The sequence below is a fragment of the Cryptomeria japonica genome, chromosome 1 (assembly GCF_030272615.1).
Source record: "Cryptomeria japonica chromosome 1, Sugi_1.0, whole genome shotgun sequence".
In the NCBI taxonomy this organism is placed as follows: domain Eukaryota; kingdom Viridiplantae; phylum Streptophyta; class Pinopsida; order Cupressales; family Cupressaceae; genus Cryptomeria; species Cryptomeria japonica.
The window spans coordinates 159,652,441-159,678,586 of NC_081405.1; the positions used below are offsets into that span (position 1 = coordinate 159,652,441).

General features: G+C 38.5%; 1 protein-coding gene across 1 annotated transcript in view; it reads left to right on the forward strand.

The window, feature by feature from the left end:
• LOC131029004 (uncharacterized) overlaps positions 1 to 26,146 on the forward strand; it is a 143,854-nt gene that overhangs the window by 23,299 nt on the left and 94,409 nt on the right. Inside the window, exon 2 of the mRNA XM_057959384.2 lies at positions 16,023 to 16,132. Coding sequence (XP_057815367.2) covers positions 16,023 to 16,132 — 110 coding nt within the window. The remainder of the gene's footprint in view (positions 1 to 16,022; positions 16,133 to 26,146) is intronic.

Sequence of the window (26,146 nt, forward strand, 5' to 3'; positions counted from 1 at the left end):
CATCTCGAAATGTAAGGTAAATGGGCATACTTGGAAATTTCGCCCTGGACCCTTGGAGAGGGTCAGGAGCGATTTTCCCCATTGTCATCAAAATTTGTAATCCTAGCATCTCAATTCCACCTCAAGGCATTTCAAACATCGTTTTAAACTTGCGCCTTGGCTTAGCTTCGCCCAATTTTGAAGAAAAAGGTTGGATATTAGGTTTTTCGCCCTGGTCCCTCAGAGAGGGTTAGGAGCGATTTTGCAATTTCAAGCTTATCCATCTTTTGTTAGCCCTCCAAATTATCTTCAATGGGCAAAACACACCTTCTTCCATTCATTTCAATCACAAAACTTGCTTTGTCCTTGCCAAAAAATTGCACTTTTAGAATCTAGCTCCGGACCTTCAGTGAGGGTCAGGAGCGCCCTTTTTGCTTCTTGGTATATTTCCTTGTTCTTTAGACTCCCAATCGTATCTAAGGTACAAAACATCATCTCTCCCTCCTATCCTAGTCAGGTTTTGCCTCAAAATTTCAAACAAAGAGGAGAATCTTGAAAAAACGCCATGGGCATTCAGTGAGGGTCAGGAGCGCTTTTTGTTTTCTGGGTCGATTTCCTCCTTTGTTGACCACTCAAATTATATTCAACGGATAGAACATGCTTTCCTTGATCTCTTTCAATCATAAAATCACTTTGATCTTGCAAGAATAGTGCGAATTTGAAAATCAAGCTCCGGACCTTCAGTGAGGGTCAGGAGCGCCTTTTGCCATCATGATCAAATTGTTTCACTTTTCATCTCGAAATTCCTTGGCTAAGGAAGATGTTATCTTGTTTCATGCTATGAATAAATTCTCATGTCCCAAAAGGTCACAAGATGATACATATAAAGAAAATCGCTCTGGTCCTTGAGAGAGGGTCAAGAGCGAATTTACCCTTATGGGCAAAACTCCATCATTTCATTATCTTCAATCAGGTCTGGATGCTTTATCACGCTCATTTCGTCCTCCACCATGCCTTTGATATGTCAATTTGACCAAACAAGGTCAGGAATGTCTCTAATAAGCTTTTTCGCCCTGGATCCTCAGAGAGGGACAGGAGCGAATTTGATGATTCCAATAAGATCCTTCATCATCCCAAGCTAAAACTCCTTCAGGCGGGTGGAGAAAGTCACTTGCTTTCCATTCATGTTCAACACTTGGCCTATTTTCACTGCAAGGTGAGGGAAATCAAAATTTCGCCCTGGGCCCTCAGCAAGGGACAGGAGCGATTTTTCCTTTAACCTTCAAAATTCATCATTTTCATGCCTTCAAATCTTCAAAAGCATCAAAACCACGTCCAATCATCTCTCCTGGAGACCCTACACAAAACAAATTAGAAAAGTCAGTGACAAATATGCCTTAAATAACATTTTCGCCCTGGACCCTCAGCAAGGGACAAGAGCGATTTTATCCTTTCTGGCTAATCCATCCAATATTTAAGTCTCCAATCACTTCACAAGGCAGAGTTAGGTCATTTTCAAGGCCAGGAACCAGTTAGCAAGCCTATCAAAAACAAGAAATTGCACTTAGAATGAATTTCGCCCTAGGCCCTCAGCAAGGGTCAGGAGCGATTTCTCTGTTTCAGGCATCATCTTACCTCCAAAATTTGATCAAAATTTACCTAGGCAAGAACACACAATTTCACCTTCAAAATGCTAACACTTAGACAAAATTTGGATTTTACCCCAAAACCCTGAATCTAGACTTAACCTGAGACCTATCTGACTCTCCTGACAGGCTTACCTTATTTCAACAATCTCAATCCTAGGGAGGACACTTAACAACTTTCAAAATTTGACTGGACTCAGCTCGAATAATATCCAAAAGAAACCCCTAAGGTTTAGCCCTAGCCCAGACAGACCACTCACTCACTCAAAACCCTAAAAGCAGAGAGAAGAATAGGCAAAACTAAAGCGAGAAAGAGGGGGTCCCCATTCTAATGGGGCGATGTGTGAAATGGTCACAATAGGTACCATTTTAAAACCCAGTTTGAAGGTTGAGGGAGCCTTTCAAAACCCGTATTGGCCAGATTCAAATTGTATGAATATCTGCTGTAATCTGGTGTTGTTAGTGAAGGTTAGGGGTACCTTTCAAAACCCTGAAAGCTGGTTGAGGGTGCTTGTTATACCCTCGATAATTACTCTTCCATGCTATAGTTTGGTGCTGTAGCTTTGTCTGTTTTGGTGTGGCTATGCTGGTGTGTTGTTGGTGTTAGTCGTCTTTGTTGGGTTTTGGTTGCGGTTTTTCATTGTTTATTTCTTTTAGCAGCCTGCTTTGTAGGGTTCTAGATCTCGGTAAAATCTATTGGGTTTCGGGTCCCTCCAAAACCTGTTGTATGGGGTTTCAGGTCCCCTCAAAACCTGTTTTCCCTTGATCAAAAACATTATTTTCCTAATAAAATAATTATTGGTAAATATGGTTCGTGACAGGATACCATGAACAAACAAAAAGGAAAGCCTACTAAGGTATGGAGAAGGAAGCAAGAGCAAGGTAATGAGAAGGATGATTATATGATTATGCATTATGCACTCCATGCACAAATTTGAGGAGATGCATGAATTTAGGGGGAGCTTGTCATTGCACTATTGTTCAACTCTATGGAAAAGACAACTCAAAAGATAAAGTCTCATAGAATATTAGGGAAAGAGAAGTCATGGTTGGAGAGAAGGATGAGAATTTTATTATGGTAGTAGCAAACTACATATTAAAAGTTTACCATATAATGAAGTGAAGGAGAACCAATGTCAAGATGATAAAGAGTTTAGAAGACTTAAGACAATGAGAGAGTTTTTCAAAACTTTGATAGAGGGATGAGAACAATTCAAAGAAGTATGCTTGCATATGTGTTGGCAAAAGAATAAGAATTTGATAGAGGAAAGTTAGATGCTTATATTCAACTTTACATGAAAAATGTTCCTATTGATGTAATGTTGCCATAGAAAACATGGATGGAAGTATGATGAGCATACCTTCACTATTGATGTCAAGAGGAAGAATTATGAAAGGAACCTAAAAAAGAAATCTAAAGCATGTAAAAGAGAAAATTGCATCAAGGTAATGAAAGAGTAAAATTTCCGTATGGGCAGCCCTTGGAAAGAGAAAGGTCTTAGAAGGTCTTGAAGATAGTAAAGTACAAGAAGAAAGAAACGAAAAGAGGGGTTACAATCTGAGTAGCTAGAAATATTCCAGAATTGACAAAGATAGTGTCAAATGGCCCAATTTAAAGAGCAAATAAGATAGTTTCAAAGTTCCCATGTAAGAGGATGGCAAAACGACAATCATTCAATCATGGCAATCAGAAATCTTGAGGAAGAGAGAGAAGATAAGAAGACTCTTACAAAGAGATCAAAAGGATGATCTTCATCTACAGCCATGGATAGAGGAACATGCGTAAGAAAGTGATGGGATAACTAAATAAAATTACCAACTTGTGAAACTCAAGGAGGTGATCCAAATTCTTTTGAACAATTATATAAAAAGCAAATCACCCAAGAAAGAGGAGTATTAGAGCAAGGGTGAGCATTAGAGAATCTCCAATAGGGGGAGAAGTATTCTCTTGTTGCATTGGATGTTTCTCATGATCCATTTGTGGATAGAAGTTTTATAAACATCCCTTTGGCATTGATGTCAAAGGGGGTGATTGTTGGAAATATTGTCATTGATGTCAAAGGCACTTAGTGGAGATTGTTGGAAATATTGTCATCGATGTCAAAGGAATGAGAGAGAATGTTTGCAAGATTGAAAGAAGAGGAGGTGAAGAGTGCAGCAATCATCTTACATCACTTTACAAGGAAAGTTTATGATGCAAATGCTGTATACAAAATTGGCCATCTGCATTCAAAATATGGCAACTAGCATGGACCAAAAAGGATAGAGAAATTTGATCGAGGAAGTAAAGAATGGATCGAGCCTTAGCACATTAGAGTTGAATCACATTAGTATATTTATCACTTGATAGATATACAGAAGTTGAAGACATATTAGAAATGGAAAAGAATGTCTAAGTCACATTTATAATAATCAAATTTAGATATTTGAAAATTAATGGTAACACTCAAATTCAAATCTGTATTAGAACACCCAAGAACAACAATTAAAGTGAAGCAAGGAGTAATTAATTAAAACAGAAACTCATAGTAAATATGACAAAAGAAGAACAAGACAAAAAGAGAATAAAACAAAAAAGAATAAGACAAAAGAATTAGGACAAGAAAAGAATAAAACAAAAATGGATAAGACAGAAATAAAGGTGAGATTCTTTAAAGAGTTATTATGTGCAAAGAACTTAGTTTTCAAAGGATGTGATTATCCAAAGAGATGCGATTATGAAGAATAATAATTAAAAGATGCATTTCATTAGCAGCAACATTATTAAGAAAAGATAAAGGCAACGATTAGTAAATGGGAAGACATGTCTCTTCCAAGAAGTATCTATGCCAAGGAGTATGAATCTTAGAAGTTAAAGGCATAAATAGAGATAGAAAATAAGGAAGAGAAGTGTGTGTGGAGTGAGCAATAAAATAAAATGTCATTCTGATTTGAAATAGATTGATATGGAAGACAAAAAGCAGATCTTAGAGTAGATTTTTGGGCCATATTGAAGAAATTAAATAAAAAGAATAAAAGTGTAGTGAGAAAATGAAATATCATTAAGAAGAGCCGAATTGTTAAGCAGATCTAATAAATGGCAGCAAATAATTGTGAAGAAGAATAAATATTATTTTAGAGTAGAGCAGATTTGACTGCAAGCAGATTTTCTCAAGAAATAAAAGGCAATGCATATGAAGATCATTCAGTTTTAAGATGTAAAGCAGAGTCTAGGAAGGAGATAGAAGCATTAAATTATGAAGAAGGTATTGTTGTGACGTTTTCACACATCGCCCCATTGCAAATGGGGACTCCCACTTTTTGCTTGGTAGCGTAGTTGTCTTAGCTTAGTCGTCTAGCTTGGCAGTAGTTTCTTTAGTCTTTAACCTCTTGCTTGTGAGGGGACACAATGCCTTGTCCTCAGGATGTGATCAAGTCAGGTAGTCTAGCAACAGTCGGGTCTTCCTCTAGACTAGTTTGGGGTCTGTTGTGATGTTTTCACACATCGCCCCATCACAAATGGAGACCCCCTACTTTTTAGGCCCTTCCGGTCTTTTGGCTTTGTTTTTTGGGTCTTTTTTCGCAGCAGTCTTGTCAGTCTCTCTGCTTTGCAAGTGTTTGGGGGTCATATTGATTAAGTTTGCTTTTCGTTTGAGCAAATTTGGTTAAGTCTAGGACTCGTTTCGTCAATTTTAGGGTTTCTTCCTTTAATCGTAGATTTTAGGGGTTTCTGTTAGGTTTTTGGAAAACTATGCATACAACGGGAATCAAGACCCTTCAAGGAACCTCCTAGTAAAATTTGAGCGAATTCTGAGCACTTACTATTTTTAGTAAGTTTGTCTGCCTCCCCAGATTGGTCTAATTTTGCCAAAAATCAAACTTACTATTTTTAGTAAGTGCTTTTCTGACCTATTTTGCCCAAACCTTGACATTTTGAAACACTTACTATTTGGGAAAATCTATTTTTGGCAGGTTCTTCACAGGAATACACTGAAAATTGAACATCCCTGAAGACTGAACGCTCCTGAAGATCATTTCTAAATCCGTAAGACTCAGAAGGCAGACAAGTTGGATCAAAAAAATGGTTAAGTTTGGAACTCCTATTCCAAAAGAGGAAAGCATGCAAAATCATCCAAGTCTGGAAATTCACATCAATCCACCAATGTCATCCTGATCCGAAAATGGCTTGAAATTTCACCAAGTCTGAAAATTTGAAAGATCTTCCAAAATCCAGAATTTGCATTATGATTCCTAGGGACCTGAAACCACTCTCAAATATCCTGCCAATATATATGAAATATAACTTAAAGTATAAGCTTCATATACTTAAATGTTATATTTCATATATATACATGTCCTGAATTGGTAGAAAACATCAAATTCCTTCCTCAAGCAAGATGCCGCCCAAACACTCAAGAGGGCGCCAAACTGGAGGAGCCATGGAGGATTCAAAAAATCATAATATTCCATGGCACATGCAAAATGCCGCCCTAGGGTGATGAAGGGCGCTAAATTCAATGAGTCTTGGAATTCATAGCAAATCAATGAATTCCTTCCCTTAGTCAAAATTGTGCCTTGGAAAGTGATAAGGCGCCAAAATGGAAGGTCCATGGAATTCATGAAGTGGATGGAGTTCCATGTTCAATGCAAAATGGTGCCTTAGATGAGGGTTGGGCGCAAAACCAAGGGAAGCAAGGAAAATCCTCAAAATTGCCAAATTCCTCCTCACCTTAAAAAATCCGCCTAACACTCAGGGAGGGCGCTAAAGAGGGATAATGAAGGAAAGTCCTCTAAATCATGAATTCCTCCCCATGAAGAAATTCCACCATGAGACAAGGAAGGGCACCAAAAAGAGATGTGCATGGAGAGATGGAAAAAGGAGTGAATTCCATGCCAAAGGTGAAATAGCACCCTAGATGGGAGGAAGGTGCTAAACTCAAGATGCCTTGGAAATGGAGAAAATGTTGAAATTCCATGACAAATGCAAGATTGCGCCTAGCAAAGATGAAGGGTGCTAAAGATGGGGTCCCGTGGAAAACTCATGAATCCCTTCGCAATTGAGAATTGCACTCTGGCCAAAGAAAGGATGTTGAAATGACTAAGTCAAGGAGAATCAAGGAAGTGATGAATTCCACCATGAAGAGTGAATTCCATGCTCAGGCTTGAAAACATGAAAAATTGTCTAAGGCATGAAAATCCAAGGGTCAAGATGGAATGAAAAGTAGAATTTCCCCTGGATTTTTTTTTCAAAACTCCATTCTCGGGCATCAAATCACATCCAAATTTCAAAATGTTTATAGATTTGGATTCGTAGGAGAATTCTCTCCCTCCTGGGTTTGAAACCCTAATTTGTGGAAAATTCCTAAAAAATAGGAGATGGTGAAAATTGATGGAAAACCTTCTCCAAGCAAGGAAAGTTGAAGAGACTTCAAGAAAATTCTTCCTGAATCAAATTTTCTCTCTCCAACAATTCTAGATGTGCAGAAGCGGATATATGACGGTAGGGTCCACTTGCATGGCGAGGATCTATTGAACACATGGCAGTATGGTGGCACATTCATTGCCGGAATATTTGACCAAATGGCGACCCGGTCATTGCATGAAGAATTAATGGAGCATCTTTCGTATGCAACTGTCACATTTATGGCATTATGGCAGATTCCTGCTGCATGCAGCCGTCACGTTCAGGAGATGATGGTGCATTTATGGCATTATGGGCGATTTTTGCATGAGGGTACATTCATTGCATAGTGGGCACTTTTGAATGTAATGGTTAATTAATGCTTTATAGGTGCCATTTTTGGCAGGATTGTAATTAATTGTATATGGGCTTTATGGGGTATTTATTGCTGATTCCCACGTTGTTGCATCTTGAGTGGGGAATCTTCTAGGGTGAAACCCTAATTAGGGTTTGCATAACCTGAGGCCTATATAAAGGGGTGACCATTTTTAAAAGAGGAGAGATTATTATTTGAGATTGTTGCATCAGGATTGTTGAAGTAGCCAACTTAATACATTGTTCGATTTTGATGGTGTATTCTTGTTCTATTTTAGCAATCTGCATGGTCTTGCTCTCTTCATAGATTAGATTTGCTTACATGTTGTTAGAAGAACCGGATTTGATAGGATTACTTGTTTTGCAGAATCCGAGCTCATACTTTTGCTGTGCAGCTGATTGTTGCATATTGTGCAAAGTTAGCCTGAGCCTTTTAGTTATGTGTGTATGCTTAACTTCGATTATGAGTGAAGATTGTTCGATTCGATGGTCCACATTGGTGATTTGAAAAACTTCTACACACCCTTTGAAGATTGCACCGCCTTCGCGTAGTTGTGCTCTGCTAGCGAAGCAAAGTGTGGTTTGATTTGCATGAGTGATCCCGTCTCTTGTTCTTAGGATTAAATTAGCTTTAGCATAGTTCTCTCTACCCTACTCTCATTTACTTTCAGCATATTTCGAAATTCCAAAAAATAAAAAATTAGGGCTTTCATTGCAAATCATTCATATAGAAATCCTTGAACTTGCATGAGTGTATTATCCTCTTCAGTTGAACATACGTAATGCCCCTTGGGTTAACAACAAACCCATCAATCAACTGAGTCACGTCCACACACTGAAGGAACCTTGGAGTTAGCCGTTTGAACTTTTGTGCAATCTTTGCATACAGACTAATTTTGATAAGGTGACCATTGGTAACTTTATTCTGTGATCGACGCTGTCATAAAAAAACATGTCAACAGGGTCTTCTTAGCTCTAGGTGCTCAAGTGATAGGTGAGAGGCAAGGTAGTCATTGGATGACGCTTCATAATGCAACTTCTAGGTTAGGTCAAGGTATGAGTCTTAAGTGTGATGAGCAGTCAAGCGAGCAAGTAGACTTTCTCAGGTTAGAGCATGGAGGCGAGGGACAATCAAGAAGTGACAATCAAATGAATAAGATGAAGTGCTTGATGAAGATCGATGAAGGTCTAGGTGATGTTAAAGGGAAAGAAAACACCAAGTCAACCTTATCAAGAAGTCACTTTACTCTTGGTGAAATTAGTGAGTGATGAGGTAGGGGTAATTTTTCCTTTACTTGCTCAAATCCCCAACCAAGGAAGAATTATTCCTTCACTACCTCAAATCCATGGCCTCGGAGTCATTTTTCCTTGACCTCCCAAAATCCGCGGCCTTGGGTGCATTTTTCCTTGAGTTGCTAAAATCCATGCCTCAGGCATGGAGATGGCAAGATTGATCTTTGAAGTGAAGATGAAACATTGAACTTGCTCAATCCTTGACTTAGAGTGAATCAAATGAGGATCAATATCATATTGGGGGTGAATTAATTGGTTAGGTGCTTGAAGTTGGCAAGACTGAACAAGAGAAGTAAGTTCGTCCTTCACCTACCCAAATCCATGGCCAAGGTAGAATTTTTCCCTCACTCCCTCAAATCCCCACCCTAGGAGGTGGATGATGATTTTTCCCTGACTTGCTAGAATCCACAACTAGTGGAGGCTCAGATTGAAGTACTTTAAAGGCAATGATGAATGAAAGCAATGCTATCCTAATGCCTTGATGATGAAGCTGCCTTGGTGAATTGAATAAGGAGATCTTGGTGTTGAAGGTGAACGGAAACACTGAATTCATAACTTGAAACTTTCCATCACCTCCCAAAATCCACGACCTTCCTCAAGTACTTCCCTCATTGCCTCAAATCCATGGCAATTATCCTCAAGTTCTTCCTTCACTGCCTCAAATCCATGACAGTCATGACATTTTTCCTTGGCTGGCCAATATCCATGACAGTCATCAGAATATTTCCTTTACTTGCTAAAATCCATGACAATGAGCATTTTTTCCTTAGGTTGCAAAGATCTACGACCTTAAGATGGAAGGTGAAGTTTGTCTATCACTTGGTAGAATCCACGATCGAACTTCAAAATGTTAAAAAATCTCAGACTTAGAACCTCAATCAGACCTGAAGTGAGTAAAATCAGACATGAAAACAGAAATCATAGCACCATTTCAACCCCATTAGGAATGCATATCAATTAGAAAGTTTGAAAAATATGTGAAATCAGTATATATCAGGTATATTTGATGGTATCCTGTTTGTTTTTGCAGGTGACTAAGGAAGAGAGTGAAGGAGCTGGCTGCAAGCAACATCAAGGCAGGGATGTACTTCGAGGGAAACACTTCACCAAAGTTCTCTCTACAGCACTTCAGAAAGGGAGAATGCACCTCAAAATTAGGCCACATGAGGATTCAACACCAACCTGAAAGTGGATATGAAGAAGACAACAAGGCGGAGGTGGATTACATTTATCCTTTAGAGAAGAAAGATCTGCCCGTCATCAAGGCATTCAAGAATACAAGAGGTGGTTGCAAGAATCAAGTTATACAAAGAGGATCAAGCATTCACGATGAGGAGGAAGTTGGGCAATCTTGAATTTCCTCCAAAAATCCAAGAATTGTTGCCAATACAACAAGAGAGTAATCTAAGACAAAGGCTTCAAGTGAAGGGATTTAGGATCAAGGATAGGTGAAGTTGATCAAGTTAGATAAGGTGATGCAATTTGGGAATATCTCCCACCATCATCTCATTCATCACGGGCTTGGAAATGTTGAGTATCAAGAGATATTGCTCAATCACAAACACTTGTGATGAGTTACAAGGAGTAAGCTGAGGTGGTGCCTAGTCATCACCAACCCAATCACAGGCGTCCAGATTCAATGCACTTGACTCATCCAATGAGGATAACTACCACATGTGGAGGCACAAAGTTTGATGTACCTAAACTCATCATTCATTGCTCAAGCATTAAATGTTATGTAATGGGTGTAACAAGCCCTAATTAGGGTTTTTATCTTTCAATCTTCGCCATTGATTTGGGTTTGATCCTGGCCATTCATTTGTAAAGGGAAGCCTATAAAGGGCTTGCTCTCCTCATTTGTAAAGGTTAATAGTTGGTTAATAGACAATAGGTAGTAGCAAAAGCAATTAGTAGTTAGAGTATAGTAGGAGGAGAAGGCAAAAATTGTGGCCAAACATGTAAATAAACATACTTTTCATTGAATTTATGGTGAATGGTGGTGTTTCTTTTGCATATTGTATGGTTTCTTGTTATATCCTCATGTTAGATGAAGTTCATTGATTGTGATAGAGTAATGTGTGGATGTTGATAATTCCTTGGTTCACACTATTTGTGGTTGGATGATTTTCAATTACAGTGCATAGTTAGCCTGAACATTAAAATCTGCTAAGTTCAATTGTGGATATGTTTATTCAAGTTGCGCCAATGAATTGGTTATTTGGATGAACTTTCATGATATGAAAACCTTTCATTTCCCTTGGAAGATTGCATCAATTTTGTGTAGTTGTTGGCAACATGTGGAAACAAATCTCGGTTTAAGGAATGTGTCCATCCAAGCATGATCCAGTGCTATCATTGATCTTAGGAGTAGATTAGATTTCTCTAAACCCTCAATCCCTTTAGTCTTTTTTTTTAAATCAAGTGAATTTCCATGTTCTAGCTGCATTCAAGCAAGAATTTAAGTACAAACGTAAGTCCCCCTTGTGATTCCAGCAATATCATATCAACCATTGAACTTATCCACATGTCAAGAACTGACATTTGGAACCTTGGAGTCACCTCAAGTGATCACTTAGTTCAGCATTTGAGGAGGTTTTGTTCAAGAGAGGATAAGATACCTTGGTATTGTATTCTGTGTATTCTGTGTATAAAAAACACATCAACAAGTATGAATAAATGAAACTATAACAGAAGAATGTATGCAGATTTGGTAGCAAGAATATATGAAGATTTGTAAGGGGATAGTAATTGGTTTTGTGGGAGTTTTATGATCAGTTTATAGCAGATTTGAATGGAGGAGATTGAAGAAGAGAGTTATAGCTCTTGTGAAGACAATTTGAACGAGGGGTTGGTGCCTCTAGTGGCAAGTGCTCATGAATTGAATGGGGGGGTTGGTGCCTCTTGTAGGTTAAGCCTACAAAATTTGTAAGAGATTATTATATAAGCAAGTAATTTGCCGTGTTTTTCTCCCGTAAGGCTTTCCACATAAATATTAGGTGTTATTGTGTTTTTCTCTTGTGCATGAATATTAATTTTGAGTAAATGATGCTATTATTATTAATCAAGTTTTATATATGATATTAAGTTTGTAAAAAGTAAATATTATCATTATATTAATTCACCCCCCCTCTCGGTATAACTGTGTGCTCATCAATCACAACCAAGAAATATAATCTTATAGGGTCATAGATTCCTAGGTCCGCGACTTCACTATTGCTTTGATCAAATCGACACATTGAGGAATCAGTAGCTCTGTAATCTTTTCCCTTCAAGATTTCTCTACTTTGCAGGTTTCAAGAGACACACTCTAATGGCACCCTTGATCACAAGGCTTGTATTAGATATGCAGCATGGATGCCTAATTTTGTAGAAAACGTCCTCCATAGATCACTATGCAACTCCGTTATAATGTGATTTTTTTAATGCTCAAACAGCTTGTTGGTGTCGAAGACACACAGCAAAGTGATATGCACATTATGAATAAAAATTAAAGAGGAATTTTACAATATCGCAAAACTCACCTTACAACTATTCAATAAGAGAGCCTCGGTTTTGACAAAAATCGAGAGAGATAGCTAACAACAAAACAAAGATCTGCTAGTGGTTGTAAGAGATACCAAGCTGCCCACCAATTGTTTGCCCACCAATTGTTTGTAGCGTGATTCATTAACTGGAGATGAATCATTGGAAGTTGACAACTTCTGCCTAACCTCCAGAGGTGAGAAGATGTTACAATTTGCTATCCAAAAATGCTCAAAAAGTCTTGTGACATATTTGATTTGAACTATGAAGATGGTATTATCAGATTGCCAAAATTCAACTCGTAGGCAATAATGTAGGAGGCTTTGATCTAACTTGTCAAAAGCTGCACACAAATCTTATTATACTGGCTAAATTGCAGTCTCTGTGCTATTTGTAATAGCAAAATCATCAACATACACAATAAGAACTACATTATCATTACCATCGTTTTTGCAATAAAGAATTGGGTTAGAAAGAGTGCTTATTCCATAATCTTTTAAATATTTATCAATTTTAAGATAAGTAGATTTTGTTCATTCTAGTGGATTGTTTTTGATTAGGGGAAAAACAGGTTTTGAGGGGACCCGAAACCCCATACAACAGGTTTTGGAGGGACCCGAAACCCAATAGATTTTACCGGGATCTAGAACCCAACAAAATAGGCTGCTAAAAGAAATAAACTATGAAAAACCACAGCCAAAATCTAGTAAAGATGACTAAAACCAGCAACAACCAGCATAGTCACGCCACACCCAACAAAGCTACAGCTCCAAACTATAGCACGAAACAGTAATAATCGAGGGTATGCCAAGCACCCTTAGCCAACTATCAGGGTTTTGAAAGGTACCCCTAACCTTCAATAACAACACCAAATTACATCGGATATTCATACAATTTGAATCTGGCCAGTAGGGGTTTTGAAAGGCTCCCTCAACCTTCAAACTGGGTTTTAAAATGGAACCCAAAACCAGCAACCAAGGGTTTTTCCAGGCACCCTCAACCTTAAATGATGAGCTCAGAACTCCAAACACAGGATTTTCCCCAAACCAAAGACAGCAAAAAGACAGACTATGCCCTTTAAAACTATTAGCAACCATCCTGCCTATAGGATAAACCAGGAACCCACAACTAGAAGAAGGGGGAACAAAGACCCCAAAAACCAGAAGGAAGGAGGCCAAACCAAGAAACAACAAAAAGGAACCAGAGCAGGAGACAAGCTGGGAGTCTGGAAGAAAGAACTTCTAGCCCCACCCAAGGAGACTCCCAAGAGAGAAGAAACCGGCATCCATAGCCAGCATCAAGAGGAGCACCAAAAGTTGAAAATCCCCAACATTCCATCTCTCCACCTCAATAGGAAAGAGCTCCACCTCTACAGGACGAAGAATGAAGCAGAAAGACAAGAGCCAGCATTCTCCAGCAGCAAGCAAAAACCAGCCCTTTCCCCTCCACCAAATATCCACCTCCACAGGAAATATGGTCAGCTCTAACAGACAAGGAGGGGAAGAAAGCAAGAGCCAAGAAACCCCTCTCAAAGGTTCACACCAAGGACAACTCTGCAAGAGGAGCACCAAAAGTTGAAAATCCCCAACATTCCATCTCTCCACCTCAATAGGAAAGAGCTCCATCTCTACAGGACGAAGAATGAAGCAGAAAGACAACAACTAGCACTCTCCAGCAACAAGCAAAAACCAGCCCTTTCCCCTCCACCAAAAATCCACCTCCATAGGAAATATGGTCACCTCTAATAGACAAGGAGGGGAAGAGAGCAAGAGCCAAGAAACCCCTCTTAAAGGTTCACACCAAAGACAACTCTCCACCTCCATAGGAGAGTAGCCTAACAGAGAAGAACCGAAAAAGGAAGCTCCTTTGAAGAACCAGAGCGCCAAAGGCCAGAACAACAACAAATCCTCAGCACAAAGGAGAGGAGAGAACACAAAGAGCCTCTCCACAAGAGATCCGCCAGGGTCCCAGATCTGCCCAAACACCAACAGGAAAACACCCCCTACCAAAGAAAGAGCAGAAAAGAGGCCATTGACAGGAACCACCGCACACCCCTGATGACCAAAAACAGAGGCCACAAAAAACCCTTGCCAAAACGCCTCCATCGTTGTCGCAGCCTCCACTCCTTCCTCAGTACCAAACTCCTCCACCCACCATTCCAGCAAAGAAGAGCCACAAAGAGCCCCATCAGACGGCATAGAAGGTGATAGGAGGAGAGGGTTGAAATCATCCTCATCCGCAGCATCGTCTTCCCCATCTTCAGCAACTCCTACGCAGGAAACTCCTCTCGCTCCCGCTCCCGCTCCCATGTTTACACCATGCATTCTAGTGGATTGTTCTTGGAATATCCAATTAGATTTTATCTGTGTTGGTGAATCATTCTTGGAATCTCAAGTTGATTACAGATCAGTATTTGTGTGAAGATATTACAATTTGCCATCCGAAAATGCTCTAAAAGTCTTGTGACATATTTGATTTGAACTATGAATATGCTATTAGCAGATTGCCCAAATTCAACTCCTAGGCAATAACGTAGGAGGCTTTGATCTAATTTCTCAGAAGCTGCACACAAATCTTATTATACCGGCTAAATTGCAGTCTCTGTAATTTGTAATAGCAAAATCATCAACATATACGATAACAAGTACACTATCATTACCATCGTTTTTGCAATAAAGAATTGGGTTAAAAAGACTTCTTATTCCAAAATCTTATAACTGATTATCAATTTTAAGATAAGTAGATTTTGTTCGTTCTAGTGGGGATTGTTCTTGGAATATCCAATTAGATTTTATCTGTGTCGGTGAATCATTCTTGGAATCTCAAGTTGTTACAGATCAGTATTTGCTATGTTTGTTTGATTTTCATTATGTTTTGTGATAGCTCCACTTGCTATTTGTCCAAAGTTGGCAGTGAAAGATAGGCTATCCAAAGTTGACAGTGAAAGATAGGCTATTGAACTTGTTCACAATGTTCATGTCTCAATTTCCAGTTACTTGCATAATATGCATAAATGTATGTATATACACTGATGTACACACATGGTCTGTTGAAAACTGTATATTCTTAACTCTCCTTGTAAACTCATGTAACCATATGTCATATTGAGAACTGTATATTCTCTGATCTCCTTATAAACTCATTTACACATATTTTACTGGAAACTGTATATTTTTCAAATCTCCTTATCTTAAATTGTGGTAACTCTGCCTTATCGACACTTGATATGGCCCTACAATAGCAGATATGCTCTTTCCACCGTGAGTTAAGTGCCCTAGACAAACTTTTATTCTCATTTATAAGCACTGTCTGAACCTATTTGCTCTAATCATTTTCATCCACATTCCAAAGACACGTTATTTTGTTTAAATATGTTCTAGGTTTTTGACTTGGTCCTCTCTGGATTCCATCTTAAATATATGTATCTAGTGTATATGTCATATATTTGATATTAGAAATTTTGCTTCTCAAGATTGGTTCCAGAGAATCTATCAGTCACTGGTATGGCTTCTCAAAATGGCATTTAATACTTAAATGAGTTACAAGATAAAATCAAGATAGCAATAGCCTTCATCTTTTTTAATGATTGTTTATTTGATCACAATTTATTTGTTCTTTTGTCATTTCTTCTATAATGGATCACTATGGCAGAATGCAAAATAATGCTGAGAATATAAGTTGTAAATCTTTTGGAAAACACTTTGTGTCAATTTTTGTTTCTGTACTGTGAAACTATGATGTCTTTAAAGCTGAAAATGGTAAAAATATATTTTAATGCATTTGCTTAAAAGATAGCCGTTTCCTAAAATATTTTTCTGTGTCCAAAGGACTGGAAATGCAATGGAAAGGGTTATGTTGCATACCGTAACTACATCCATTACCAAAAAAATTCAAACCACTTACAACTTACAAGCCAGCCCAGTACACCAGGGAACAGGTTAGTTGTTTTCATCAACATTATTTTCTATTAGTAGTTTATGTAACGATTTGAAGTAAAAATTTTGTGTTAATGAGCCAAAATCTTTCTTGATATAGATAATATTTAGTGGATCTTTTAGTGTATCTGGGAAGATCAATATTTTCTGTGTTTAATCATTTCAATTTCAAAGGCCATACTAGTTCCTAGTTTCGTTTTAGTAATTAATTAGAATTTAAGGCAGTGAGTACTTTGATGTTGTGGATCTCTCAGTGTATCTGGGAAGATCAATATTCCTTCTGTTGTATAGTAATTATTTTTCAAGTTTAAAGGCCATACTAGTTCCCAGTTTCATTCTGGTAATCAATCAGAATTTGAGGTGGCAAGTACTTTTCTTGTTTGAATCTAATTGTTGTTAGCATCACCTCTATTTGAGGTGTATGGTTTCAGGTCAGCAGAAATATCATTGACATTCAAGGTGGTCATGTATTTTTGTTCAGGAGCTTTTTCAAGTGTGACTATCAATTAAGATCATCAAAAATTACCACAGAGAATATGATTATCTGCTACATATATAACATGATTCATCTGTGTCCAATGTTTTAAAATGTCTGGCCTCAATGCATTATGGATGCTAACTTGTGCTGACATGAGGTGGAAAAGGTTTCTGAAAATCAACAGAGATAAGAAACAAATGACTTACAAAAATGACTGCTCAATGTTTGGTGAAATTTGTGGATTGTCTGCTTGCTTCTTTTCAATTGCATGGGATGATTTTGAAAGACCCTCTATATTGATTTTAGTTTGATTTAACTTATTGCTAATGCAAGAGGTTGACAAGTTTCTCAACAGAAGTAGAGCGATAAATTGAAGACTACCAACAAAAACTGAACAATTTCTGCTGACACTTATGGACTCTCCCCTAGCCCCATGTCATTTGCCATGGACAATTTTGATATATGGTTCCTCTATATTGATTTCTGGTTGATGTGATGTAGGGCAAAAATGTTAGTTCTCACTTTAGGTGTCCAATTTCAAGGCATGGTTCAGTGATATACATTGGTAGTTTTTTCAACAACTGGATAATGACAAGTTTTTGGGGAAGTCCTCTCATTTGGGGAGGAGTAAAATATCGATAGAATATGTCCTCTAGGAGTATATATTGCTCAAGATCACTTCTATGCAATATTTCTTTTCTGATTAGTCTGTAAGATAATTTTTCCAAAAACTAAGCCAAGATGGACCCAATTAATATAGGAAAGGCACCATAAAAGGTGGCCATTTGCAAGTTAGGTTTGTTTCTGAAAACTTACTGTACAGATAAGAAAGAAATGTCAAATAATGCTAAATTTCCTACAGAGAGTGCAGGATGTGCATACCTCTTCATGTAAGTAATTACTCATTATGCATGTAGAAAGCTGAGAACCCATAACAATTCCAAACAAAGAATGGCTTTTTGCACACTGAAAGTCCTCTGGAATTAATATTTATCCAGATAGCTCATAATCATCAACTTTGTCCTTAAAATGTGTCAACCGGGAATTAGAAAAAGCTTTTTAACATGCAACTTCATATTCGTCATTTTCAACTTGTGCTAAGGTTTAAGCTTTGAAGATGTGCTAATCCCTAAGAAAATTTAAATGTATTTTTTTTCACAAATGTCGGGAAATATTTGCTAAGGAACCTGCTATTTCTTGCATGGACTGTCAAATGTTCATCAAGAATATAGTGATTAAGAATAGTCTACTTCCTTGGAACTTTGTAGATATGCCCACTTGTCCATTTACTCTGAAATGTCTTTACTTCTCAACTGATTCATTGTGATGCTAAAATATTCCTGGGCACTATGTTCAGTCATTAATATCTTCTGCATATCTACAAGATCATTATCTAATTATTGCAGTAAATATTTCTGAACATCTTCGTTAAATTGATGCATCTTTATATCCAGTAGCATTCTTTTTAAGCTAGGACACCTTTAAAATAAAGAACACATATATTTGTGTAATGTCCCCTATTTGTCAAAGCCCTAATTTAGCCCTAGATCACAATTTCCAAATGAGCAAGAGCAGGGCTAGAGATATCTTTCACCTGGTTGAGGCCCTGCAAAATAGGTCAGGAAACCATTTACAACAATAATTCATAAAGCAAATCTTTTTAGTTAGAAATCATTGAAGCATATAGCAGAAATATCAACTTAATCATAAGATATCTTAAATATGTTTGAGGAAGCTCAACCATAGGAGAGCTAGGATAAGGTGACTCAATAGGGTCTCCTAGAGATCCCCTATCCTAGGTCCAAGAGCGGATATACCATCCCTCTTGTCCTCATGTGGCCCGTATTAAAATAATGTAATGTTTCTTTAACGGTCATTTTAGTTAGTTTAGATAGTTTCTAATTTTGGCTGTTGTTCACGATTGTTTCATTTAGAAAGATTGTCTTTGTAAATCTATTTAAGGAGCCTTCGTCTCCTTTGTTTAATACATTGATTTACCATAACATGGTATCAGAGTGAGTTGATGGGATTTCATAAAATTTGGCAAATTTTTTAAGAAAAAATCAAGCCTCTTTTGATCTGGAATTTTTTCTAGAAATTTGTTCTTTGATTTTTTATGAAAATAAAAAATTCGTTGGAATTTGTTTCAGCGCCGATTTTTGTGTTTGTGGGCTTTTGTTTGCAAACCCATGTCTGTTGGTTTGTGGCTTGGAGGCAAGGGTTTTTCGTGGGAATTTGAGGCATTGGTTTTTCTCTGTAGAGCTTGCGTGCGGTTTGCATCTTCAATTTCATCTAGTTTTCTTCCTTTTCTGGGCGTCGTTTTCACCAAATTGAGTGGTTTTTTGGATGAACCGGATCTTGTATCGACCCTTCTGATTTTCATGACAGGTTTTTTTACCTCTGGTTTTTCGCAATAGGTTTTCATGCTGTGTGTGACGACCCTCCTTTTGTCTGCTCGCGATGGGTTTTTTTACGCAGTTTCTTTGTTCGAGTTTTATTTTTTCTGCCCGAGAGAAGGTTTTGTGAGTCGTTCTCTGGAATTCTATGCCGTGTTTTTTGGCAAAGGCCGTGTTTTACAGATGCATCAAGGCACCCTTATGTGGATTTTTGGGCTCTTCTGTCCACAGTTTTTTCTTAGAACTCGCAACCTGCACAAAGTCCTTCGAGTTCTTTTTGGCTTTGTGTTTGGTCCTGTATGCCTTGGTTAGGGTTTCCGCAGGTCGGGAGGGCTTTCTAGTTTTATGGGTTTTCTAATTTTTGTCCATAAAAAATTAGTGTTGGTTTTTCGAATTTTTCTCCATAAAAATTAGTGGTGGGTTTTTATGATTTTTCTCCTTAAAAGTTATTGGAAGGGTTTTAAAACTCAAGAAATTTAGAGATTTTTAAGGATTTAAAACTTGTTTCATTCACCCTTTATTAAATACACCTTAAAGACACAATAACATCATTAAATAGAAGCTAATTTGATTACATACACAAGTATACATCAATCACATAAGCATAAACGCAAATTGTAGTTGAAGGAAATAACAAACATAAATATATAAATATTGTCAAATGTATACAATATTACAAAACTCATGGAATAAAAAATCCACGTCATCATATGTTCAAATCAAAATGTTCCATACAAATACCAAAAGTAAAAACAACTACAAGCCTATGGCTTAGAGGAGCCTGCATCCCCAGGCCTCGGCCCCCTTTGAAGGCATCTAAGGTAGGTCTTGGATGACTCGGCAACCATAGCCTTTCCCCATGACACCATGCCACCCTCACTAACATCAGGAATACCTGTGTCACTGTCTGCCTCTGGCTCTGCTCCTCCTCTGCCATGGCTATAGCCTCAGCCTCTGCATCTGCTTGGTCGACCCAATCAATGTCGTCGTCACTAAAGATAGGTTTTGTCTTAGTGGCCCACTTGACTTGAGGAGCGACCTCAGCTAGAATAATAGGGGAGTTGTCAGCTGATGCATTCCTTTTCATTTTGAGGTGGAGGTTGTGGTGAGCAAAGACAAGATCGTTCATCCTCTCCATAGACAATCTATTGCGCCTCTTGGAGTGTATGTGCTCAAACATACTCCAATTGCGCTCACAACTAGATGCACTGCATGGTTGGCTCAAAATGCGAATGGCCAACTTCTGAAGATTTGGTATCTTTGGGCCAAAAAAACTCCAATTATCTGAATTTGAAATGAGAAAAATAAAAAAAATCAGTGGACTCTTATTTAACAATATATAATAAAATTAAAATTATTCCTTAGAATGTATTTTAAATATTTACCTGGCATCATAGATGTCCTACTTTCTTTGCAGATAGGACGAGAGAAGTTCTCCCCTTGAGCATTGGAAAACAACTGTATCTCTCGCATAAGTTCGGTCTGAGAACAACCACCAGGTGCCATCCTCTCCATAATTGAGTACAGCCCACTAAGAACCTCCCCATCAGCCTTGAAAGTAGGGCTGAAATGGAATGCCGGATTCAGGTAATATGCTGTTGCATGGATGGGCCTGTGAAGCTGGTTATGCCATCTCCTATCAATGATTTCCCAAATGGGACGATACCTGCTCTCATCTCCTCCATAGACGGATTTGATGGCCTCCTTGACCCTATCCATGCCCTCAAATATGTAGCCCATTGTAGGCTTTTCTCCATCCGCAACTCGCAGGAGAACCACCAAGGGCTTAACAAACTACAAAATTGCAAATATTAGGTAATTTAAAAAAATGAGCAAATAAGAGAAAATGATGAATAAATTATAAAACAAAAACTTAAATTGTAGAATTTATAAAAAAAATACCTTCACAATCTCATCACAAGGACTCCAAAAGCCTCCCTCATCAAAAATGCAATCTGCCATATTTGTCCCTGCAGGGGTAGCAGCATAGGAAGAGGAAGACCACTCCTCACCAACAACCATACGTCTCAAGGCCACCTTACAACGAAGCATGGACTGTAATGTAATGAAGTTAGTGCCAAATTTGGTTATTCTAGGACGAGCTAACTCCCTCTGCTTTGTGTATTGTCTCATAAGAGCTAACACCCATGAATGATTGTATATAAATTTGCAAATATTTCTCGCCCTTTCCACACATCTCTTAACCCATGGGAGTTCTCCAATATCCTCCAACATGAGGTCAATGCAATGGGCGATACATGGAGTCCAAACTATAGATGGGTGCCTCTCCATCAAAAGTTTACCTACAACATAATTTGTTGCATTGTAATTAATGAAGTTACAAAATAGTAATTAATTTGCAAACAAAATTAGTTTGTAATAAAAACTTTACCTGCAACAACATAATTTGCTGTATTGTCGGTGACTACCTGCATCACGTTCTCCTCACCCACCTCATCGATCACCTTCTCTATTTTCTCACACAGGAATGTGGCATTTTTGCAATGTGCGGAGGCATCAATGGACTTGATGAAAACAATGCCCCCTAAAATAAAAAATAAAGCAAGATCAATGACCATTCAATAAATCATTAAATGAAAAATAAAAAATTAATGACTAAATGAAATTAAAATTAATCAATCACCTGCGGAAGAAACGAGAAAATTAAGGAGAGTTCTATTTCTCCTATCCGTCCAACCATCAGTCATGATGGTGCAACCTTTAGTACAACATATTCGGCGTTGATCAGCTAATTCCCTCTTCACATCATGCACCAATTCAGTTAAAATTGGTCCCCTTAAATTAGATTAGAAGGGGCTTTGAACCCCGCTCCGCATATGGTAAGGGCATCAACCATTTCTTGCCAATAAGGGCATATGGTAAGTGCTTCAACCATTACATAGCACTCGTGTGTAGCCTCAATAGTTGCTTTTGGGCATCGCTCGACATCATGACCACGTACACCAGCAGATGGTATTTCAATCTATAAATGCCTCCATGGAATATTGTTTTGCAAAGCATACACTTTGTCTGCCCTTTTTTTTGCCTAGGAAAATCTTCATGAAATTTCCAAGTGGGGTCCTGTTGTGACGTATTCACACATCGCCCCATTGCAAATGGGGACCCCTTCTTTTTGCTTTCTAGGGTTTGTTTTCTAGGTCTTTTAGGGTTTTCGCTGTTAGCCTTTGCAGGATGAGTGTTGTCGAGGGATCGTTGGATTACAGGCTTTGCTTGAGCCAGGGTGAGTCCACAGGGCCCCAGAATTAGGGTTTCTTTGAGAGTCTTCCTTAGGGCTTGGTTTTGCTCTCGTTGCTAATTGTGTCTTGCTTTGTGAGTGGATATCATTCTTGAAGGTCCGAGCTAGGTCGAGTTGGTGAGTGATGAAGTCTGAAATGTCGTCCTGATCTTCAAATGCGTTGAAATTTGGCTAAGTCTGGAATGTCCTGATCCTGAAATTTGGCTAAGTCTGGAATGTCTTGATCCTGAAATTTGACTAAGTCTGGAAAACTGAAGAATCCTCCAAAAACTAGATTTTGCAATATAACTCCTGGAGGTCCGAAACCACTCTCAAACATCCTGAAAGTATATATGGAATATAACTTAAAAGTATAAGAACTTATACTTAAATGTTATATTCTATAAAATGATCCTGACGGAGAGTCCAAAATGTCAAATTTCGCTCTTGACCCTTCCAAAGGGTCCAAAGCGAAATTCTCCATAAGACATTCTACTTTGACCAAAACCTAGAACTAACGCATTCCCAGGCTTGAATGAAGATAAAAACACTTGTTTGAATGAGGAAATGTGAAAATGAAGTCAGGATTTGATGTCCAAGGATGATTTTCGCTCCTAACCCTTCCAAAGGGTCCAGAGCGAAATTCACTATAAACCTCTTTTGCTACCTTGTTTGGCATCCAAACCTTGTCCCTTGGGTGAAGAATGATGTTAGTTACCTTCTAGAGAGGATTAGAGGTGAAAAAATGAAGGATTCTAGCCTAAAAAGTGAATTTCGCTCCTGACCCTTCCAAAGGGTCCAAAGCGAAATTCTTGAAAGCACTCATTTTCCCTCTAGCCAAAGTCAGGATCTTGGTGGAGATGCAAGAGAAAGGATCTATGTTTGCCTCTCAAAGAGGATTGGAGTTGGAAATGTCAAGAATCAAGCTCAAAACATGATTTTCGCTCCTGACCCTTCCAAAGGGTCCAGAGCGAAAATCCTTATAACTCTTGTTTTCCTCGTTATTTTGGCTAGGTGTTGGCTTGATGGGAGATGAATGGGTATGTTTTTGCCTTGAGAGGGAGTTTGATTGATTTTGAAGAACAAGATTTTGGCCTAAAGGAGAATTTCGCTCTTGACCCTTCCAAAGGGTCCAGAGCGAAAATATTTTTAAAGCTCATTTCCTCCTAAGTTTGACTAATTTTTGATTTGCAGGGTATCTTGGAGGGAAGGATGGACATTCTTGTTGCCTTTGAAGTGTTTGAAAGCGTTGAGAAATGAAGGATTTTGGACCAAAAGGGAAATTTCGCTCCTGACCCTTCCAAAGGGTCTAGAGCAAAATTCCTAAAAACTCATATTTTTGCATTGAAAAAGGTCAAGTTTTTGATTTGTTATGACATGGATGGAAGAAAAATAACTTGTCTTTGCCTCTTGAGGTCGTTTTAAAAGGGAGAAATGAAGGATCTAGCCTAAGTCAAGATTTTTGCTCCTGACCCTTCCAAAGGGTCCAGAGCGAAAATCTCTCTAAGAGATATTTCTTGCCTTATTTGGCCAAATTTTGGTGTCCAAGACATGATGAGAAGAAGAATGAGCATGATTTAGGCTTTGAGAATGTTTGGAAGTTATGAAAATGAAGGATTCTAGCCAGGAAAGGAAATTTCACTCCTGACCCTTCCAAAGGGTCCAGAGCGAAATTCCTTATTAGACTACTTTCTGACCTTTCTTGGACATGAAACCCTGTTCCTAGGGCAATGAAAGATGAAATCCTACCTTGCAAAGAAGTTTCAAGTTGAAAAAATAATGATTTTTGGTCAAGAATGAAAATTTCGCTCCTGACCCTTCCAAAGGGTCCATAGCGAATTTTCTCAAAACATCTTTTGGCTATCAAGTTTTGCTAGATCAAGTGTGGGATAAGGTAGAATCAAGATGAAGTTGCCCCTAAGACTCACTTTCATTTGCTATAAACCATGAAAGATGAAGGAATTGAGCCTAGAAGTGATTTTCGCTCTTGACCCTTCCAAAGGGTCTAGAGCGAAAATCCTTAAAATCATCTTTTTTTCCAAATTTTGAGCAAAGCCAAGCTTGGACAAGGGTGTGAGAAGGCATTTGGAATGCCTTAGAGTGGATTTTGGTGGCCAAGAATGCAAATTTTGAAGCCTAATGAAAATTTCGCTCCTGACCCTTCCAAAGGGTCCAGAGTGAAATTTCTAAGATTCCCCTTTTTCCTTGCAAATCAAGACAAGATTTTGGTTTTAATACCTTGGAGAGGAGTGAGACAAGATGTTCTATACCTTGGAGGAGATTTGAAGTTGAAAGGATGGCAAAATAGCCCTAAAACAAGATTTTCGCTCCTGACCCTTCCAAAGGGTCCAGAGCGAAAATTCTAAAATCTACCTATTCCTTTCAAATTTATGCTAAGCTATGCCTAGACCAAGGTGAAAGATGACCTTAAGATTGCCCTTGAGTTGATTGTTGTCTCCAGGAATGATGATTTTAGGCCAAATGATCAAAATCGCTCTTGACCCTTCCAAAGGGTCCAAGGCGAAATTCCTTCAATCACCTATTTTGCCTTGCAAAATCAAGTTAAACTTGGGTTGGACGTGAGAGGAGAAGTGTTTTCTAGCCTTTTGAGGTGAATGCAACTTGAAATGATGGAGGAATAAGCCTAAATTAAGAAATTTGCCTCTGACCCTTCCAAAGGGTCCAGAGCGAATTTTCTCTAAATCACCTTTTTTCCCAATTTTGTGCTAAGCCAAGTGTTGACTAGGGCGAGTTTTGATGGGAGAGGTCCTCAGGAACGACTTTAACTTAACAATGATTATCAAACTTGAAGGAATTGAGCCAAAAAGTGATTTTCGCTCCTGACCCTTCCAAAGGGTCCAGACCGAAAATCTTAAAACCACCTATTTTCCTTGCAAGTCTAGTCAAACGTTAGGTTTTCATGGCTTGGATGGGTGCGAGGAGACATGTTCTTGCCTTTTGAAGTTGGTGTTGAAAAATGATGGAAATTAGCCCAAACCAAGGATTTCGCTCCTGATCCTTCCAAAGGGTCCAGAGCGAAAATCCTAGGATCACCTACTTTCTTTGCAAGACAAGTTAAAATTTTGATTTTTATGGCCTAGATAGGAGTGAGGCAATGTGTCCTTAGTCTTGGAGGAGAATTGAAGTTGAAAGGATGGAGGAACATGCTCAAAACTTGAAAATCACTCTTGACCCTTCCAAAGGGTCCAGAGCGAAAATCACTAAAACCATCCTTTTCTTCAAATTTTGTTCTAAGTCAGGCCTGGACTAGGGTGAGAAAAGCTATTTGGAATGCCTTGGAAGGATGTTTGACCTTCAAAAATGTGAATTTTGAGCTAAAGTTGGAATTTCGTTCCTGACCCTTCCAAAGGGTCCAGGGCGAAATTCTTATAGGGTCTGTTCTTGGAGAAAATCTTGGGCAAGTTTGATGTGAATATCTTTTTGTTGATGATTTAAGTTGAAAATGCTATGTTGAAATGAATTTATCATGTGTCCTTAATCATCTTTTGGTTTGTTTTGGTAGATGAAAGAAGACTAGGCCAGGACAAGGACGACCTTCTCTAGCCCAGCATCAACAAGGACGACCTTCTCCAGCCCAGCCTCATCAAGGACGACCTCTTCCAGTCCAACATTCCAAGGAAAGGTACATCATCCATCCTGCACATCAAAGAGAAAGGAGGTTAGAGCGAGGGTCCGTTGGAGAAGTAGACAGTTTCAGAAGAGTTAACTAAAGTTAACTTCTCAGCATCACCAAATTGAACATCAATCAAGTGTCGGACAAGGTGGCGTCCCCGTCATCACTCCTCCAGTCGGGTTGGTCCACTTCAACATGTCCAGATTCAATGTACCTGACTCATAAAAAATGGCACTAACTTCGATGTACCTACCCCGGCTATCCATTGGTCGA